Raw genomic sequence first — 14,788 nt, forward strand, 5'->3', positions numbered from 1 at the left:
CACTGATCTTCGTGCGCACCACGGTGGCCTTTTAATAAATGTTCTGCAGACACAGAAGTCGGGATAATTCCAGAATGCTCCATAGATTTCTAATTTCAGCTTCTGCTTGGTTTTACTTGATCAAGGCTTAATGCGATACACTGTGTGCAATTTTTTATCGCCTTGAATGCTGTGTTTCGACGTGTGCAAGGCTGCGATCCTAGCACACCTCTGGGTCAGGTTCTGGACTCAAAGCTCAACGTTCCTGTGTTCCGTTTTTCAGCTTTCTGACGCCGAGGGATTGAGAGAAAAGGCACCACGATGCGCTGCGGTTGAAGTATGGAAACAAACACGAAGGTGTGACCAACACTTACCATGTTCTGTTTGCAAGTTTAAGCGAGGAAGACTTAGGGTATCACCAAAAGTGCCGTAACGCATCGTCTCTTCTTAACCTCGGATTGGCACCATCGGAGCTGCAAATAGCTTTATTTGTTCATATTTTTCTCCGTATTCTTGTTTGTTAGAAGATTCGTCGCGTGTAAAATACAAAATTGTGTACTACATCCGGCATACATCGGCTCAGATGAGAATCCTGGAGGTCGGAACATAAAGCAATGTCGGATGATCAACTCCCTCAGGATTTCTCTCGCCTGCTCACCAAAGAAACAGACATAATGGATTTGAAAATGACAAAGTTCAGTTGCCTAAAATATTTGCTTGAGCTGAATGAGCACTCTGATTTACTTGCAGACTCCGTCGGAGTACAACAGCACCAATCAGAATACCGCTACATGCGGAAGCCTGCCACCACGAGCTTGCTACATTTCAAGGTCATACAACATAATTCGCGGGTGTGATTTAATCCACTAAAACAACTTACCTTGGACTTATGCCTTCATGAGTGATTATTAGAATCATGGGTGAAAGTCCGAAATTAACGCACTGTCACATTCGGTTATCATTCACTTACGCGGATGGGTCAAACAGTATGACTTGTCACCACGTTTTACTAACTATAGAGGTATTTTGAAAACACGTGTGTTTCGAGACAGGACTCGTAATCGCAGCATTTTGTGTGTGGATAAGCAATGGTTTCTTTGGATGAAAAGCAAAGCACCTCGAGGCAAACTGTAGTTTCTCCAATAATCAATGCTGAAGTCAATTATTCTGTGGAGACGTAAGTAATTGTTTCCAGTAATTTGAGTGTGCTCTAACAGTAGAACTCAAAAACAACCAAATGGTTTTAATGTTTACGCATTACGATCTCTGTACTAAAGTATAAGACTAAGTAGAAATACGCAGCTCAGTCTGATTAATCAGGTCCACAGATTGGTTGGCACTTATTTCTTTTACCAGAAAGATCTGATAAAACTTTCCTTCGCTGAAAACCCGGTCAGCGTTTCATGTTACAGTAAAACACCAACCCAGCACATTCAGTTGAGCGCCAAATGGGGCGAAACCGTCAACCGGTAACATTTTTAATTCTGTGCAAGTTACGTGCATCTTTTGCACCGCATTTCTTGTTCTCGGTTGCTGGCTAACACTTTTAAACTAGTCACCCTACATTGCCAATTTCAAGAGGCAAAAATGTAATGGTCATTTGAAAAAGTTGGAGCTGCACTCCATAGCATACATGTACCGAATTATACGCTGCACCCAAAATGCACCGAGTGAATAAGGTTTGCCGAAAGGTTTCTTCTATGGGAAGGAACTTTGTGATTCATCTCGTATTTCACTGGCTACTGCCTAGGCTTTACGCTGATGGCAATATTCACATCTATTACTTGTTTGTGAGTAGAGATTTCGACATTTCTCAAGGCTGATAAACAACTGCATGTGTTTCACCACCAGTTCTCCATCTTGAAGTGATAGATTTGTAGCGTATTCACATTGCTGAACCCAGATTTATGTGAACAACTTTTCGCCTTGAGTTGATATTTTCTCACTTGATTGAGGAAGCGTGATTCCAGGTATAGTATATCTGGTGCTGAGCTCACGGTATAACTAAGATCAGGAAATTTATGTCGTAAAAAATTTCTAAAAATTTCAGTACATTTTGGGTGATATTGTCTACGAGGCTGATGCTAATCCTTCTAAAAATCTGGCCAGTGGGCTTTCGGAAATATGCCCTTACCACTTGTATAATGATTTGAGCAATATTTATGGCCCCAAACGAATTGCTCTAATGCACTTGAGTCCACGAGAACGCCATCTCATTTCATAACCTCCACATTACTCATCTTTTAGGCTACCTCTTTGCGGTGGAGAGCTTTCTCTACATTACGATCAACGCTTTGGCTCTTCAGATGTAGTTTTATCCTCTGGTGTTATAGACTTATGGTATCAGTCGTAATAAAGTCGAGTTAAGTTAGTTCTACTTCACTCAGCTGTTGCAGCAGTAATAAAAACCACACGATTGGATCACTTCTAGAGCCGAATAACCTTTAAATAAGTGATATTTACGGGACTATCGATATTTGTTGTCTTGTTTTTACTAGAGTTAAGTTTGACCCCCAGCTAATAGACTTTCAAGTAACGGATTTATGTTCATTTTCTTCTTAATGGTTAAAACGGTTTCATTTGTTACTCGGAGAGTTATCCGGTTTCTACAAAGTTTGAGTCTTGGAGTTTCAGCTATGTTCCGTGATAAAATAAAACAGGAGGAAGGACCCGTCAATTAGTTTTTCGGTGCTTCACTTTGGGATGTGCAATACGCCCACCAATATAAGAAAAAATGGCTGTGCGCAGCCTTAAAGACCGATTCTCATGAGAGAAGCTTTTGACAAAATGGAGTGAACACTTTTATAAAGCATCATACTATAGTCGCTACTCGAAATTAAATCAGCATTCGCCACATTCGAGCGATAGTTTTCAAGCCAGATGAATTACGGGACTATCGATATTTGTTGTCTTGTTTTTACTAGAGTTAAGTTTGACCCCCAGCTAATAGACTTTCAAGTAACGGATTTATGTTCATTTTCTTCTTAATGGTTAAAACGGTTTCATTTGTTACTCGGAGAGTTATCCGGTTTCTACAAAGTTTGAGTCTTGGAGTTTCAGCTATGTTCCGTGATAAAATAAAACAGGAGGAAGGACCCGTCAATTAGTTTTTCGGTGCTTCACTTTGGGATGTGCAATACGCCCACCAATATAAGAAAAAATGGCTGTGCGCAGCCTTAAAGACCGATTCTCATGAGAGAAGCTTTTGACAAAATGGAGTGAACACTTTTATAAAGCATCATACTATAGTCGCTACTCGAAATTAAATCAGCATTCGCCACATTCGAGCGATAGTTTTCAAGCCAGATGAATTCCGTTGACTTTTGTTCCTCCAGGAAAAAACAATTCAACGTATTGCGAGTTATTTCAACACTGCAATTTTCTAAAACGGAACAATGCAGTGTGCGGGTTCAGGCTTAAGTTGGTTCCACGAGGTAGATTTTTGAGCAAATTCCAACGTTCCCAATTTGTTTTTGTGATACAAGAAAAAGGGCATCTTTCGGTTTGAGCTATTCTCACGAATGGAATTGATTTATTCTATCGTTCATTTTGTGTTTTTGGCGGAAGATGGATGACAGTAATCTGTACGGATCACTTGTCCATTGTGAGCAGCAAAACGGTCAGTAATAAAATAACGAGTTTGTCTAAGTACCATCCAACCTAGCAACATGTCTAATGTATAGTGGAAAAGAGTTGGAACCACTGGCGAATTTACCGCTGTAGAGGGGATAGGCTCAGAACAGAATCCAGCGCTTTACAGAAGCACTTGACCACATTACGAAAACTGCTCTATGGAGAGGCATTTTGAGTAGACGTTTCCCGGGGCGGGTAACGTGGCTTTAGCGAAACATGGTGATTTTCAAAGGGTTATTATTTAGTCCGTGTCATTTCGCTAAAGCACAGGCAAAACAGAACATTACAACGCAATGGTGAAAACACATAAGCAATTGTGTTAGGTCATGTGGCATGGAAGCATTTACCAGTTTCACGATTCCAGCTTATGCGCAATCTTCGTGACGTCACACAATACATTTTCAACCCACGGAGGAGTGCGATCTACCTGTCCACCCATCCACATGAAGCCAAAACCACATGGCTAAACAACACGCAAATTGCCGGGGACGATTAGCAAGATCTACTATATCTAAGTCCAATATTACGTGGGCTCACATTTGGGGAAACTAACGGCGCTATGGTAGAAGTGCTCATCTGAATTAGCATTGGTTAGAAGGCCGTAAGGAATCCTCAATTAGCAGAACAAACTATCAACGCAACTCAGATATACTGTCACAAGGCGAACTGTCCAAAGAAATCTTGAATCACAGTTCACAAGAGGAAATTCCGAAGGTTTCTATTCCGTTGAATCACCACACCAAAAAGAGGAGGTCCTACTTTTCCATATCTCCAATAATCGTATTGCTAATCCACTGTTGCGAATGGATAAGTTAAAAGTTTGCAGATAAACTTTTTTCACGATGGAAATAAGAGCCAGCCAACGTTATTTGACAATCAGTCACAACAACAGTCGCTTAACAAAACGCGTGAAGTCCCCCCGTTGAGCTCAAGAAGTTGGGGCTTGTTCTGTATTCCGTTAAGACAAACTTTTGTGCAGTAACGTGACCGGTAGTGACACGGAGACAAAAGCTGATACTGAAGATGGAAAATAGCAGTTTCTAAGTGCTACAGACTAACCGTCTGATGTTGTTATACGCTAAGTAATTCACACGCCTGTATTATTAATTATCTATGAGACATTTGGATCATTCGATGGAACTGCTCTCATTCTTCCGGCTTGAATAAACTTTGGAATTTAAGTTCCATAAGAGTGACAACAGTCCAAATCAAAGTTGCCACCATATCGTCGAAATCGGGGTTGAATAAACAGAGATGTGTAACATAACTCTAAATTAACCGCAAGGTGTAATTATCAATCCATGTTGACACAAATTGGTGATGGATGATAGTAGTTGCTAGGGGTGATATTTGGTAACGTGGAGTATCTGAGGAGGAAACTTTCAACAGGAATCTCAAGAAGACATCGCTCATAAAAATCATCTTGAGAAAAGTCATATCCTTGGAACCTTATTGCTGATTTCTGGATTGCTATTGGTGAAATAATTCTAGTGTTTATCGTCAAAGGTTACTCAGAATCAGCTGGGGTATGGGGACAATTCATGCAAGCAATCATCACACTGAGGATTAGTTGATCCCTTTCAACGGATTTTGAACTGTATCTGTCTCCTAAAGGGGTTTCTTATTCACTAATTAAGAATTCAGAAAATCTGTGAAGCATAGCTGTGTCCAGAATACATAGCCTTAAATAAGGCCCCTTGAGTAGTGAATCTTCTTCTCTACTTAATCCAGTTTCGTCAAAGTCAATTTGAAAGGATACCTTTCGATGTATACGGAGGATACATTTCCCCTCCGAAAAAAATTAGACCGGAATGGGTGTTATGCACTACTCATTGTTGGAACATTAGGTGAAAATACAACATACAACTGTAAAAATTCATATACTGATGTAAATTTTTACCCTAAAGATAAACCTAACAGAGATTACTCCATCAAAAAGGCGAAAATCGTTCCTCAAAAGACAGTTTATTGTCCAGAAAAGGGCTTGATTCTCGGATTATTTGTTACTTTCCACAATCGTGTACGCTGGCTAACAAGGACCATCAAGAATAAATATGTTTATGCACCTTCATCAATAGGATATCCCATAGACTTTTGACGACGCATTTGTTCTGTACGTGACTTGGGAATAAGGAATTGGAATTTTAGGGTGAGCATCAGAGAATACGCGGGGCACATCTCGCATGTTAACGTGAGATGGCTCCACAGCTGGTTGAACCTACGAGCGTAAGACTTGGATAGAAAAGTCCCTACAAGAGCAATTCACCGTGTCACTTGATAGTTTGATTAAAAGTCATTTGGCAGCACGAGAATCAATTGTACGCCGTTCATTATCAGCAAAGCGGATGAAGCGTCGTCAACTCACCACGGATATGGTCAGCTATTGTTCACAAGAGAAACTGAACCAGTAATGACCGCACAGAGCATGACAGTATGCTCTAAGACGTTTATTAATCCACGAATCTGTTTTGATAGTTGTGCAAGCCTCTTAGTATCAATCAGTTTGTATTCATGTACTACAGATTTACGAAGCGCAGATTCATTTAAGTAGCCGAAGGTAGTGTCGTGTGTTACAATGCAGAAGCATTCATACTGAGAGAGTTGAAATGACAAGTCCAGCCGGTGTTGTGATAAGGAAAACTGACTGATAGTTAGTTGCAAGTATTTTCAAAGAAGATTCACTCACTGCCGTCAATACTGACCACAACACGTTTTAACAAAAATACGGACGACACCGAATGCCAAGCATTGGAAGCAAAACAGAGAATTTTAGGCTATTACGAAGTATACTAAAGATACCTTTTGAACAGTGCGTTTTGTAAATCTTGCTCCAACTCAGAAAGTGTGAAAAACAATTTTCCGGATGTTTCACAATTTTCTCACATGCATTTACACAGAGTTCTCCGACAAAAAGGACTGAACTACATCCAGTTAATATAGAACAATGTAAGGCAGTTTAAAAACATGAGATATGTGCCACAGATCTAGGAAGTTAGCAGGCTGCTCGATTTCTATAACACAAGCAGTCGCCGAAAATAGGCTTACGTTTGTCCTTAACTATGAATTTCATCTAAGATTCTGATTTTGATGGTACTTCTGTGTGGTTCGTTCTGTAACGGTCTTATATAAGATTCACAACTACTTTAATCCCAAAGGACGTTCCACCAACGTGGCAAGGACTGAACTTCCCTAAGCGTTGGAAACAGTTCGTTTCGGAAATCAACAAAAAACGGAATAAAAAAATAAATAAGCGCTATTGGGGTCAGTGGTTAGCAGAAATCTGTTTGCAGGATCATATGAGACTCGTCACAAATGTTCACATTTACATGTTTTGCGATCTTTTCTTCGGCACACTCTACTCCTCCTGGAGAAAGCAAACTGAAACCGAATAACAGTCACATGACTGTATGCTACGAACAGCATGCAGTATACCGCAATGTTTTGTTTTTGGTAAATATGCGAAGTCAGTAGTCAAAAGGGCGAACTTCCAGTTATGTAGCAGATGTTCGCAGTGCCTAACATCTGTATGTGTGTTGTAAGACGGTACGCATGTATAGCTAATAGAGTTGTCTGAACAAAAACCACCCAAATATGCTGGTGTTTTGGAAGTGAAATGAGTAATATTGAAGTTTTATTTACTGAAAATTTGGTTCACATATCGACTGGTTCTAGATTTACGTGGTAAAACATTTGGCAGCTGGAATCGTTATGACTTCTCTTTACTCTGTATCATAATTATAAGGATCACTTTTGATGCGGTGAAATAGAATCGACTAACCGTCAAAGTTTTGTAGAAAAATCCAAGTATTGACTGATGTCAACCGAGAATTCCAGTTAGTCCTCAAAGTTAGTCAACTATGATGACTGTATTTTGAAATAGTTTGAAATTCTGCCCAACGATGCATACACTTGATACGTCGTACACTGTATTTGAAACTGTTATGCTCGTGTTTCTCAATCACAACTGACCGCGGTCAATCAATTCAGTATTTTTTTATACAATCTTCCACATGCAGACTGCAACTGGTAGGGATAAAACTCCATACAGTTGTTTAAGACACTTTAACCTGCAAAGTCAAAGAGTACTTTACATCCCAGTTAAATAGTTTTAAAGATGTCAGTTCTGAAATACAGGATATAGCCAAAAATGCCCGCAAGATTGCCTACGTCTCAGACCATCTGGAAATCGCTAGCTGTCAACGGACGCACTAGTATCCGTCAGTCTCATGCTTTTTTGGAGGACATGGGTCGTCCTGCTTTAATTTTCGTTCAAAATTTCGTCAGAAAAAAAACAACCAGGCGAAATCACCACAACGCACAAACACCGCAGAGTATACACATCGTCACAAAATTTTGTTGTAATCCTGGTAATCTGTCCCCTTTCAGGGAGACGGACAAACACACGCAAGCAACCTCGTCGAGCAGATACAGTTCTCAGCCGTACAATAATTTCTATCGAATTCAGCACCAAATTCAAATAAACAAACATTAGCTGAAGACAAACCAGAATCAGAATATGAGAAAATGTACGTTCCAGTTGAATTGAAGACTCTTCGGATGGAAATTACTGGGCGTTTTATTGCCTGCTTAAAGCAAGGATAATTACCCATGAGAAGGCTGAGTTCGTGGCAATCACTTGTAGTTAGAAGAGAATTACACATGACACCGGAATACTTCCGACTCATCACTCTTGAAAATGGATGCATTCCAATGCAGTTCTTAATGACTTGACATCAGAGTAGATGGCAGTAACTGGCGTGTTCTACAGTTGTTTGTGGTTCTGAGACAACTATACAAGATCTGTATTTTGGACATGTGATGATGTAGGGTTCACACTTAGGCTTCCTAGCTACTAAAACACTGAAATAAAACGGCATACAAGGAACAACCAAATCAGTTAACAGTGGACTTTTTGCATCACTGATGCAACCAATGATAAGAAGATTATGAATAAAAGCGAGACAATCAGGATAACTATTCCTAGTTGAATCAGTGGAAAGTCAAGTATTTCTTATAAGGGTTTACCAGAACTCTTAAAATCGACAATGTTATCTCAAATGCTATCTGTTGAGTTCCATTGTACCTCTGTTGAACCAGTACACTGCTCAGTCAATGAGACAGCTAGAGAGCTTTCCGGTTTAGAATGAAGTTGTGTGTATTTGTTGCCATTCGAAATTGCTGCGCTGCTGATGTGCATACTAAACTTGCTTGAAGTATGCCTCCACAAAAAGCAAACTACCCGTCCCCCACTGAGTTCAGTATGAACAAAGTTAGCAGCACCTTCCTTCTTGATCAATTAGCGACCATGAATCGACAGAACAGACCATTTTAAGGAAGGAGTTTTTCGGTCGTGAAGCAGGATTTACCCTACATTTCATAGGAATGCTCGACGTACAAAGTTCCTTCGTGCAGTTGAACCCACCACAGATGAATGAATACTCATGGCAAAGATTATGAGCGACACCTTTGCTAATCCGATATACTAGTTTACCATGTAACACATTTCGAAGCTACCGATCCTTACATAACACTTTGATGCCTATCAGTTCAAGGGTGTAGTCTGCGTGATAAAAAGTATTCATTACCCGACCAAATCTACTTTGGAATTAAAGGATCTACTTAGATAAACACCAGGGCAACCTATGAGGTTAAAAGGTAAAGTACGTGAGGCATTAAGTAACATCCTCATCGGTTTCAAATGGAAACGTCAACCGGAGAGCGAGACTTTGATCAGGGTGTGCATTTCAGCGTACACAACGGAAACAGTTAAGAGAGCTTTTTCACAGTAACAAAAAGGTCCGCCTATAATTGAACTTTAGGCCAACAGACGTGCTCATTTTTTCTTCCTGAGGAGAAAACCTGCCAGATTGTCAGTATGGAATGATGTACGATCGTGACCATGGAACACTATGGGGCTAGAGCATCCCAATAGTATATCACGTCTGATGTCAGGAGTTACAAAATCATCGTGCAGCTTACGTGAATTTACATCTAATCCTTCTGGATATTTACATGACATAAGTGTTTGACATGATAGAATTATTGCAGGTAAATGGAGTTAGTTCCGAATGCTGCAACTTCTACTTCCCACAAAAGTCCACTTTAGCGTGGAGTGACCGAGATTCTGTCGAATCTCGTCTACTAAGAAATTTTTGATGCATCAATAGATAGGGACGATATTTATCATTCGCATGTGATTTGGACACCTTCACAATATCCTATGTAAGCGCACAGACTACGATTGATCTGCACTTGCCTGAAAAGTAATGATGCTTATCATTCAGCTTTACTAAATGAGTGTCAAACACTTTCTGGATTTTTACTGAAATTCCCGAACTATTCGCAAAGCATTGGTGCTAAACTTTGTGACAATAGGTTCCCTGTGACTCAGTTTAGCGGATAGCAAAAGCTTAGGGTGCCTTGCCTCGTGGTCAGCTTGCACATAAAATGCATAGGATTGTCAATTGCTTTCACCACTAATGCCATCAAACTTTGAAGGCTGAAATATGTGTATACTCCTTTATTGATTTTTATCTTGGTGGTGCTGAGCTAAGACTTCACAACGTAAATCACCTGACTATAGGGTGAGAGACGCTAATCACTGCCTTTTACGTGTACCATCTTGAATGTAAACACCAGACAGCTACACTCATACACACTTTCCCATAAGTCGATGAATTATGTAGTTCCCAAGCTTAACAATTTGGTGCCTCGCTCTGTGGAGTGAGCGAGGAAAATGCTATGCGTAACAACCCCAATAATATTTGAATAAATTAATAGGAGATGACCAGGATCACGTCATAACTTGTAGTGTGTGCCTAACCAAATCAACCTCATCAGTACGTTTGTTTGATGTAATTTCCCAGTAATAACTTGTGTAGGTTACTTCAAGAGAACAACCCTCACATAAAATCGTTCCTATAGGTTTATTTGTTGATGATATTCTTCGGAGAAGGTCCCATCCATGTGAATACAAATGTGTCGCAACCTTCAGACTGTAATGAACACCAAAAATGTAAAACAGTTGTGAAATGTAGGGAGCTCAGTTGAACTGCTTTATTGTTAGTCTGTTCACTGAACTTATCAGCTGGGTTGCAAATGAACCCCCCTCCTCTAACCGTGTTAATATATTTTCCAAGCCGTAGCTAACTTCTCTGAAGCGAGTGGCTGGTCATCGGGCAGTTTTCGCCTAATCTGGTTGGCCAGCTAGGTATATGAGTTGCATTGTAGCCTCATTTCTTTGCTTTTGGTTGGTTCATTGGGCACCGCCAATTCAATTGGTCAGTTTTATTCTTGCTTTTTTGTCGCCCGATCACGTCCCACTTCATTGGTTGGTTGACAGCATTCAGTTTTAGTAGTTTTTTTTATCCATTTGGTCCATTGGTTGCCCAAGATTGTATGCTTTTTCACATGGTTCAGGGTTCTGTGTCTGTGTGATTCTTTTGTTCCTGTCAGCTGGTACAGTTGGTCGGCATCAATGTGTTTACTGATCAATTTTTGTGCGAAATACCAAATCCAGGAAAAATTATGTTCCCGCTTTTTTCTTACGTGAACAAGCAATTGAACACCATCCCAACTGAACCGATGTTCAGCTGGTACAGTTGGTCGGCATCAATGTGTTTACTGATCAATTTTTGTGCGAAATACCAAATCCAGGAAAAATTATGTTCCCGCTTTTTTCTTACGTGAACAAGCAATTGAACACCATCCCAACTGAACCGATGTTGGAATGGTAGAACAGTATTATGCTTATCCCTAGAGATAAGGCCTGTTTGCTTGGAAATTTAATCTCTTGCTTTTTCAAATATTATCTCTGAGTTAAATAACTTATGTAATATATCTAACGCCCTTCTCGCAGTGCCTTATAGGCTCGCGCACTTCTATTCACACGTGCAGCCACAGGGGATACGTCCACGCACATTGTTTTCTCATTCACTGATGGGGTCCATAGAACAAGAGAACAGATGGTATTCGAAAAGGTGGCTTTAGAATAGTCCCACCACTTACGAAACAACGGTCGATTCCGGATTGGCTTAGTTCGGATATGGGCTAAGTCGAAGTTTGGATCTTAAAATAAACCTACTGCATTCACTCGTCCATGCAAAATCACAAGCTGCATCATCATGATTCCACTGATATCAAAGTCCACTAATCAGTGTTCTAGTAACTCGGTCCGAAAGAAACGACAGCTTCCTCGGGGAAGGCGCAGTAAAAATAGAGTGGAGGAACAGATTTAGTTAACGAGAAGTCGGAGGCTTCGTCTACCTAACGAAGCATAGAAAGAACAAAATATTTAGTGGGCTGCTGAGGTGTTTGTGTTAAAGTTCCAAGCCAGATCAAGTAAAGTACTCTATTATCCTGGATATTGTTTCAAATGAGACATGCGGTGGTGACGCTGAAAAATATTTGACTGGTAGGTAGCACGAGCGAGAGCGAGCCTCCTGTAAAGCTCACCCGAAGCTGCAAATGTGTGTACAGCTCTACCAAAGTAAAATCCATCTGCGAAGGTGACTGGCATCCAACAGTGTTAATTTCTCTCATGTCACAGTTCGCATGTGCCTGTAACACATTACCCGAATGTTCAAGCCAAATGAGTGTGGGTAGTTCCGTCATTTGTCTGGAGCCATCGATCCGTCAGCAGTGAGAATGGAATACTGTTTGTTATAGGTAGCAATTGCAACACAATTCATCAACTATGCGCAACAGCAAGAATGTGGTGGTCCTAAAACTGCTTATGTGAAAGTTCTGTGATTTTTAGGTGTTAGGAGGCCTCTCAGTCACAATTTCGAATTGGTTGTATGCAAAATACAACATAGCTGTTGCGCGAACATCTTTACAGTTCCTAAGTGTGAATGGTTTCACACACTCGTAGTGTTCTAGTGATGGGTTACCTGCTGACGACCTTTTTTGTTTGTGCAATGCTTAGCCGTTTGGAATGGACAACCCGTCACTTTGCAAGCTGCTACATTAATTCATCATTAAACTAATACTCCCTGAGAAATTGATTGACTGTTAGCCTGTAAATGAGGCTAGGGGTTTCAAAATGTATCCTCATATTTGTAGCTCGGATGCATCTGTGTTACCCCCTTAAAACGTTTATAGGTCAGTCGCCAAGCTCAGTGATCTGATCAACGGTCCCCCGATCAACCACAAATAGGGAGTTCGGTAATGTATACTGTACGTGTACTTTGCGTTTCCGACCAATTTTCCATTTCTCAAATAACAGTTGAACGCAACTGCAAACAACGTATCGCGGCTGTTCACCGCATGTCTTTGAAAAGCATCTCACGATGTTTATTCTGAAAAATTAAGGTCTGTGCATTGTATCCGCAATGAACAAACCCCAAACTTAAGTATAGTTTTGATCTTGACGGAAATTACTCAGTTAATTTCAAACTTGCTCCAATTGATTCTCTGAGAGCCTTTGCGCGGCACATTCAATTTGAGAGCACTCGGGAATTGACAAAATTCCTTGTTTGCATCAAACGGTATACAGACGTCGGTCATTATTCGGGACTAGGCATGGAATACACTTTATTCCAATTAAAGCAGCATCTAAGGCCCTGTCTGCCCGCGCACCCAGAGAGTATACAATAAGACTGTTGAATAGTGGTCACCCACAAGTATATTTAGTGCATTCAGTAGTTCACAAATGTCTTTTGTCTACTGAGTCAGTTATAAAATCACACTGATCTCTGGTACACCGTCGATCTGCTGTTTGAGCCGCATTTGAGCACACGCGTTTTAGGGGAACGATAAAATATATTTTACCAGTGTCATGCTAATAGATTCGCTGCTGAGTATCATATTCAACGAATGGACAATCATTGAAGCGTAGCATAAATTAGTAACCGGTAAATTTAGGAAATTGTGCTTGCCGGATCTCAAGGTGTGAGAGTCGGTGGCACCAATCAGCACCAGTTTTGAATTTAAACTATCCTAGCTTCTTTGTGGAATTAAGCAAAATTCGGTGATTTTCACGCTTCTACCTTATCTTTTAACTCAATAAATAACCTTAGCACACAGCCAGATCCCCGAAAACTAAGACAGGCTGATAGCGTGCGTCCGTTTACGTAATTTGTGTGGGTACTACAATTCATCGCAAGCACCCAATGTAACCTGTGTTCATTCATTATATCAATTTTGCATCCTGATGCAAACACTCCGGATGAAATTAGATGTAAGCTTCACGTTCCGAATCTTGTTTAGCAACCACACCGATTTATAATTTTAGGAACTTTCGAAACCTTGTTTCAAACCAAGGCCTTAAAGGATTCATGGAGACGCTATGAATGCTACAAAATAGGTGCAAGAGAAATCTGTCCATTTGATCTGACGGGAATTTGTACGAACCTGTGGTAATGTTATTGTGCTGGAAATCTGTCAAAAGTCCGATAGCACAACAGACGTATGTCTATTCGTGTGTGTGGTTTGAAAGAACCGTCCACATGCTAAGTTCACTCAGGTGGATAATCCGTCAACTTTGAAGGGAAATTCCCTGGTGAATAACTATTACGGAGAATGCTCGTTAAGTGCAATGATTCACTGTTAGCAAATCAATTTGGTTTTCACGGGAGACTCAATTGAATCTCGCGTTTATGATGTCCTCCAGCTGAATGTGCTGCACACAGGCTGCCTCATGATTCAGTTGGCACGATATTCGAGATATCGCAGTATATTTTCATAAAGAAAACCAAATTGATTTGCAAATGAGTGTATTTCTCGAAAACAGTGCAATTTGGGTTCAAGTAGATCATAAGGTTGACGGAAACTCGAAGACTGCGCCTACCTGATGAGCCCCAAGAAGGGCGAAACCGGTCGTGGGCTGTCGAAGAGTTTTCAGCAACCTTGTGAGTAGTTTCCTTTATGAAAAAAAGATTCACTGTTAGATTTTCCAAACAACAGCGCTGCAAAGGATCGGAGACTAACCAAATGAAAATTACCAAAAGTATCGAAAATTCTCTTGGTCTCATGCTCGGTGATCGGGTAGGAACAAGTTGTGGCAGATTGCTTCCGGAGTAACTTCTGGGGTCTTTAAACCAGAGTAAGAAGTTCTTGTCAAAAGTCTTAAATTATTGCGATTTTTGTTTGACCTGGTGTGGGAGAAAACGTTCAGCTCTGCTAAATACCATTGACTGGTAATTCTCCTAGCCATGAATATTGAATCGGTGGTCAC

At 40.5% G+C, this 14,788-nt stretch overlaps 2 protein-coding genes across 2 annotated transcripts in view; both read left to right on the top strand.

Moving 5' to 3' along the window:
- Nucleotides 1-593: 593 nt before the first annotated feature.
- Nucleotides 594-836, top strand: T265_08386 (hypothetical protein; the record flags this gene model as incomplete). Its single annotated transcript, XM_009174180.1, has 1 exon — nt 594-836. The coding sequence occupies one exon, from the start codon at nt 594-596 to the stop codon at nt 834-836; it is 243 nt and encodes an 80-aa protein (XP_009172444.1).
- A 25-nt stretch (nt 837-861) lies between these two features.
- T265_08387 (hypothetical protein) overlaps nt 862-14,788 on the top strand; it is a gene marked incomplete at both ends in the record, with an annotated part of 92,143 nt that continues 78,216 nt past the window's right edge. Inside the window, one exon of the mRNA XM_009174181.1 lies at nt 862-1,156. Within this exon, the coding sequence (XP_009172445.1) occupies nt 1,068-1,156 (89 nt within the window). The remainder of the gene's footprint in view (nt 1,157-14,788) is intronic.

Source organism: Opisthorchis viverrini, assembly GCF_000715545.1.
Source record: "Opisthorchis viverrini unplaced genomic scaffold opera_v5_216, whole genome shotgun sequence".
Lineage (NCBI taxonomy): Eukaryota > Metazoa > Platyhelminthes > Trematoda > Opisthorchiida > Opisthorchiidae > Opisthorchis > Opisthorchis viverrini.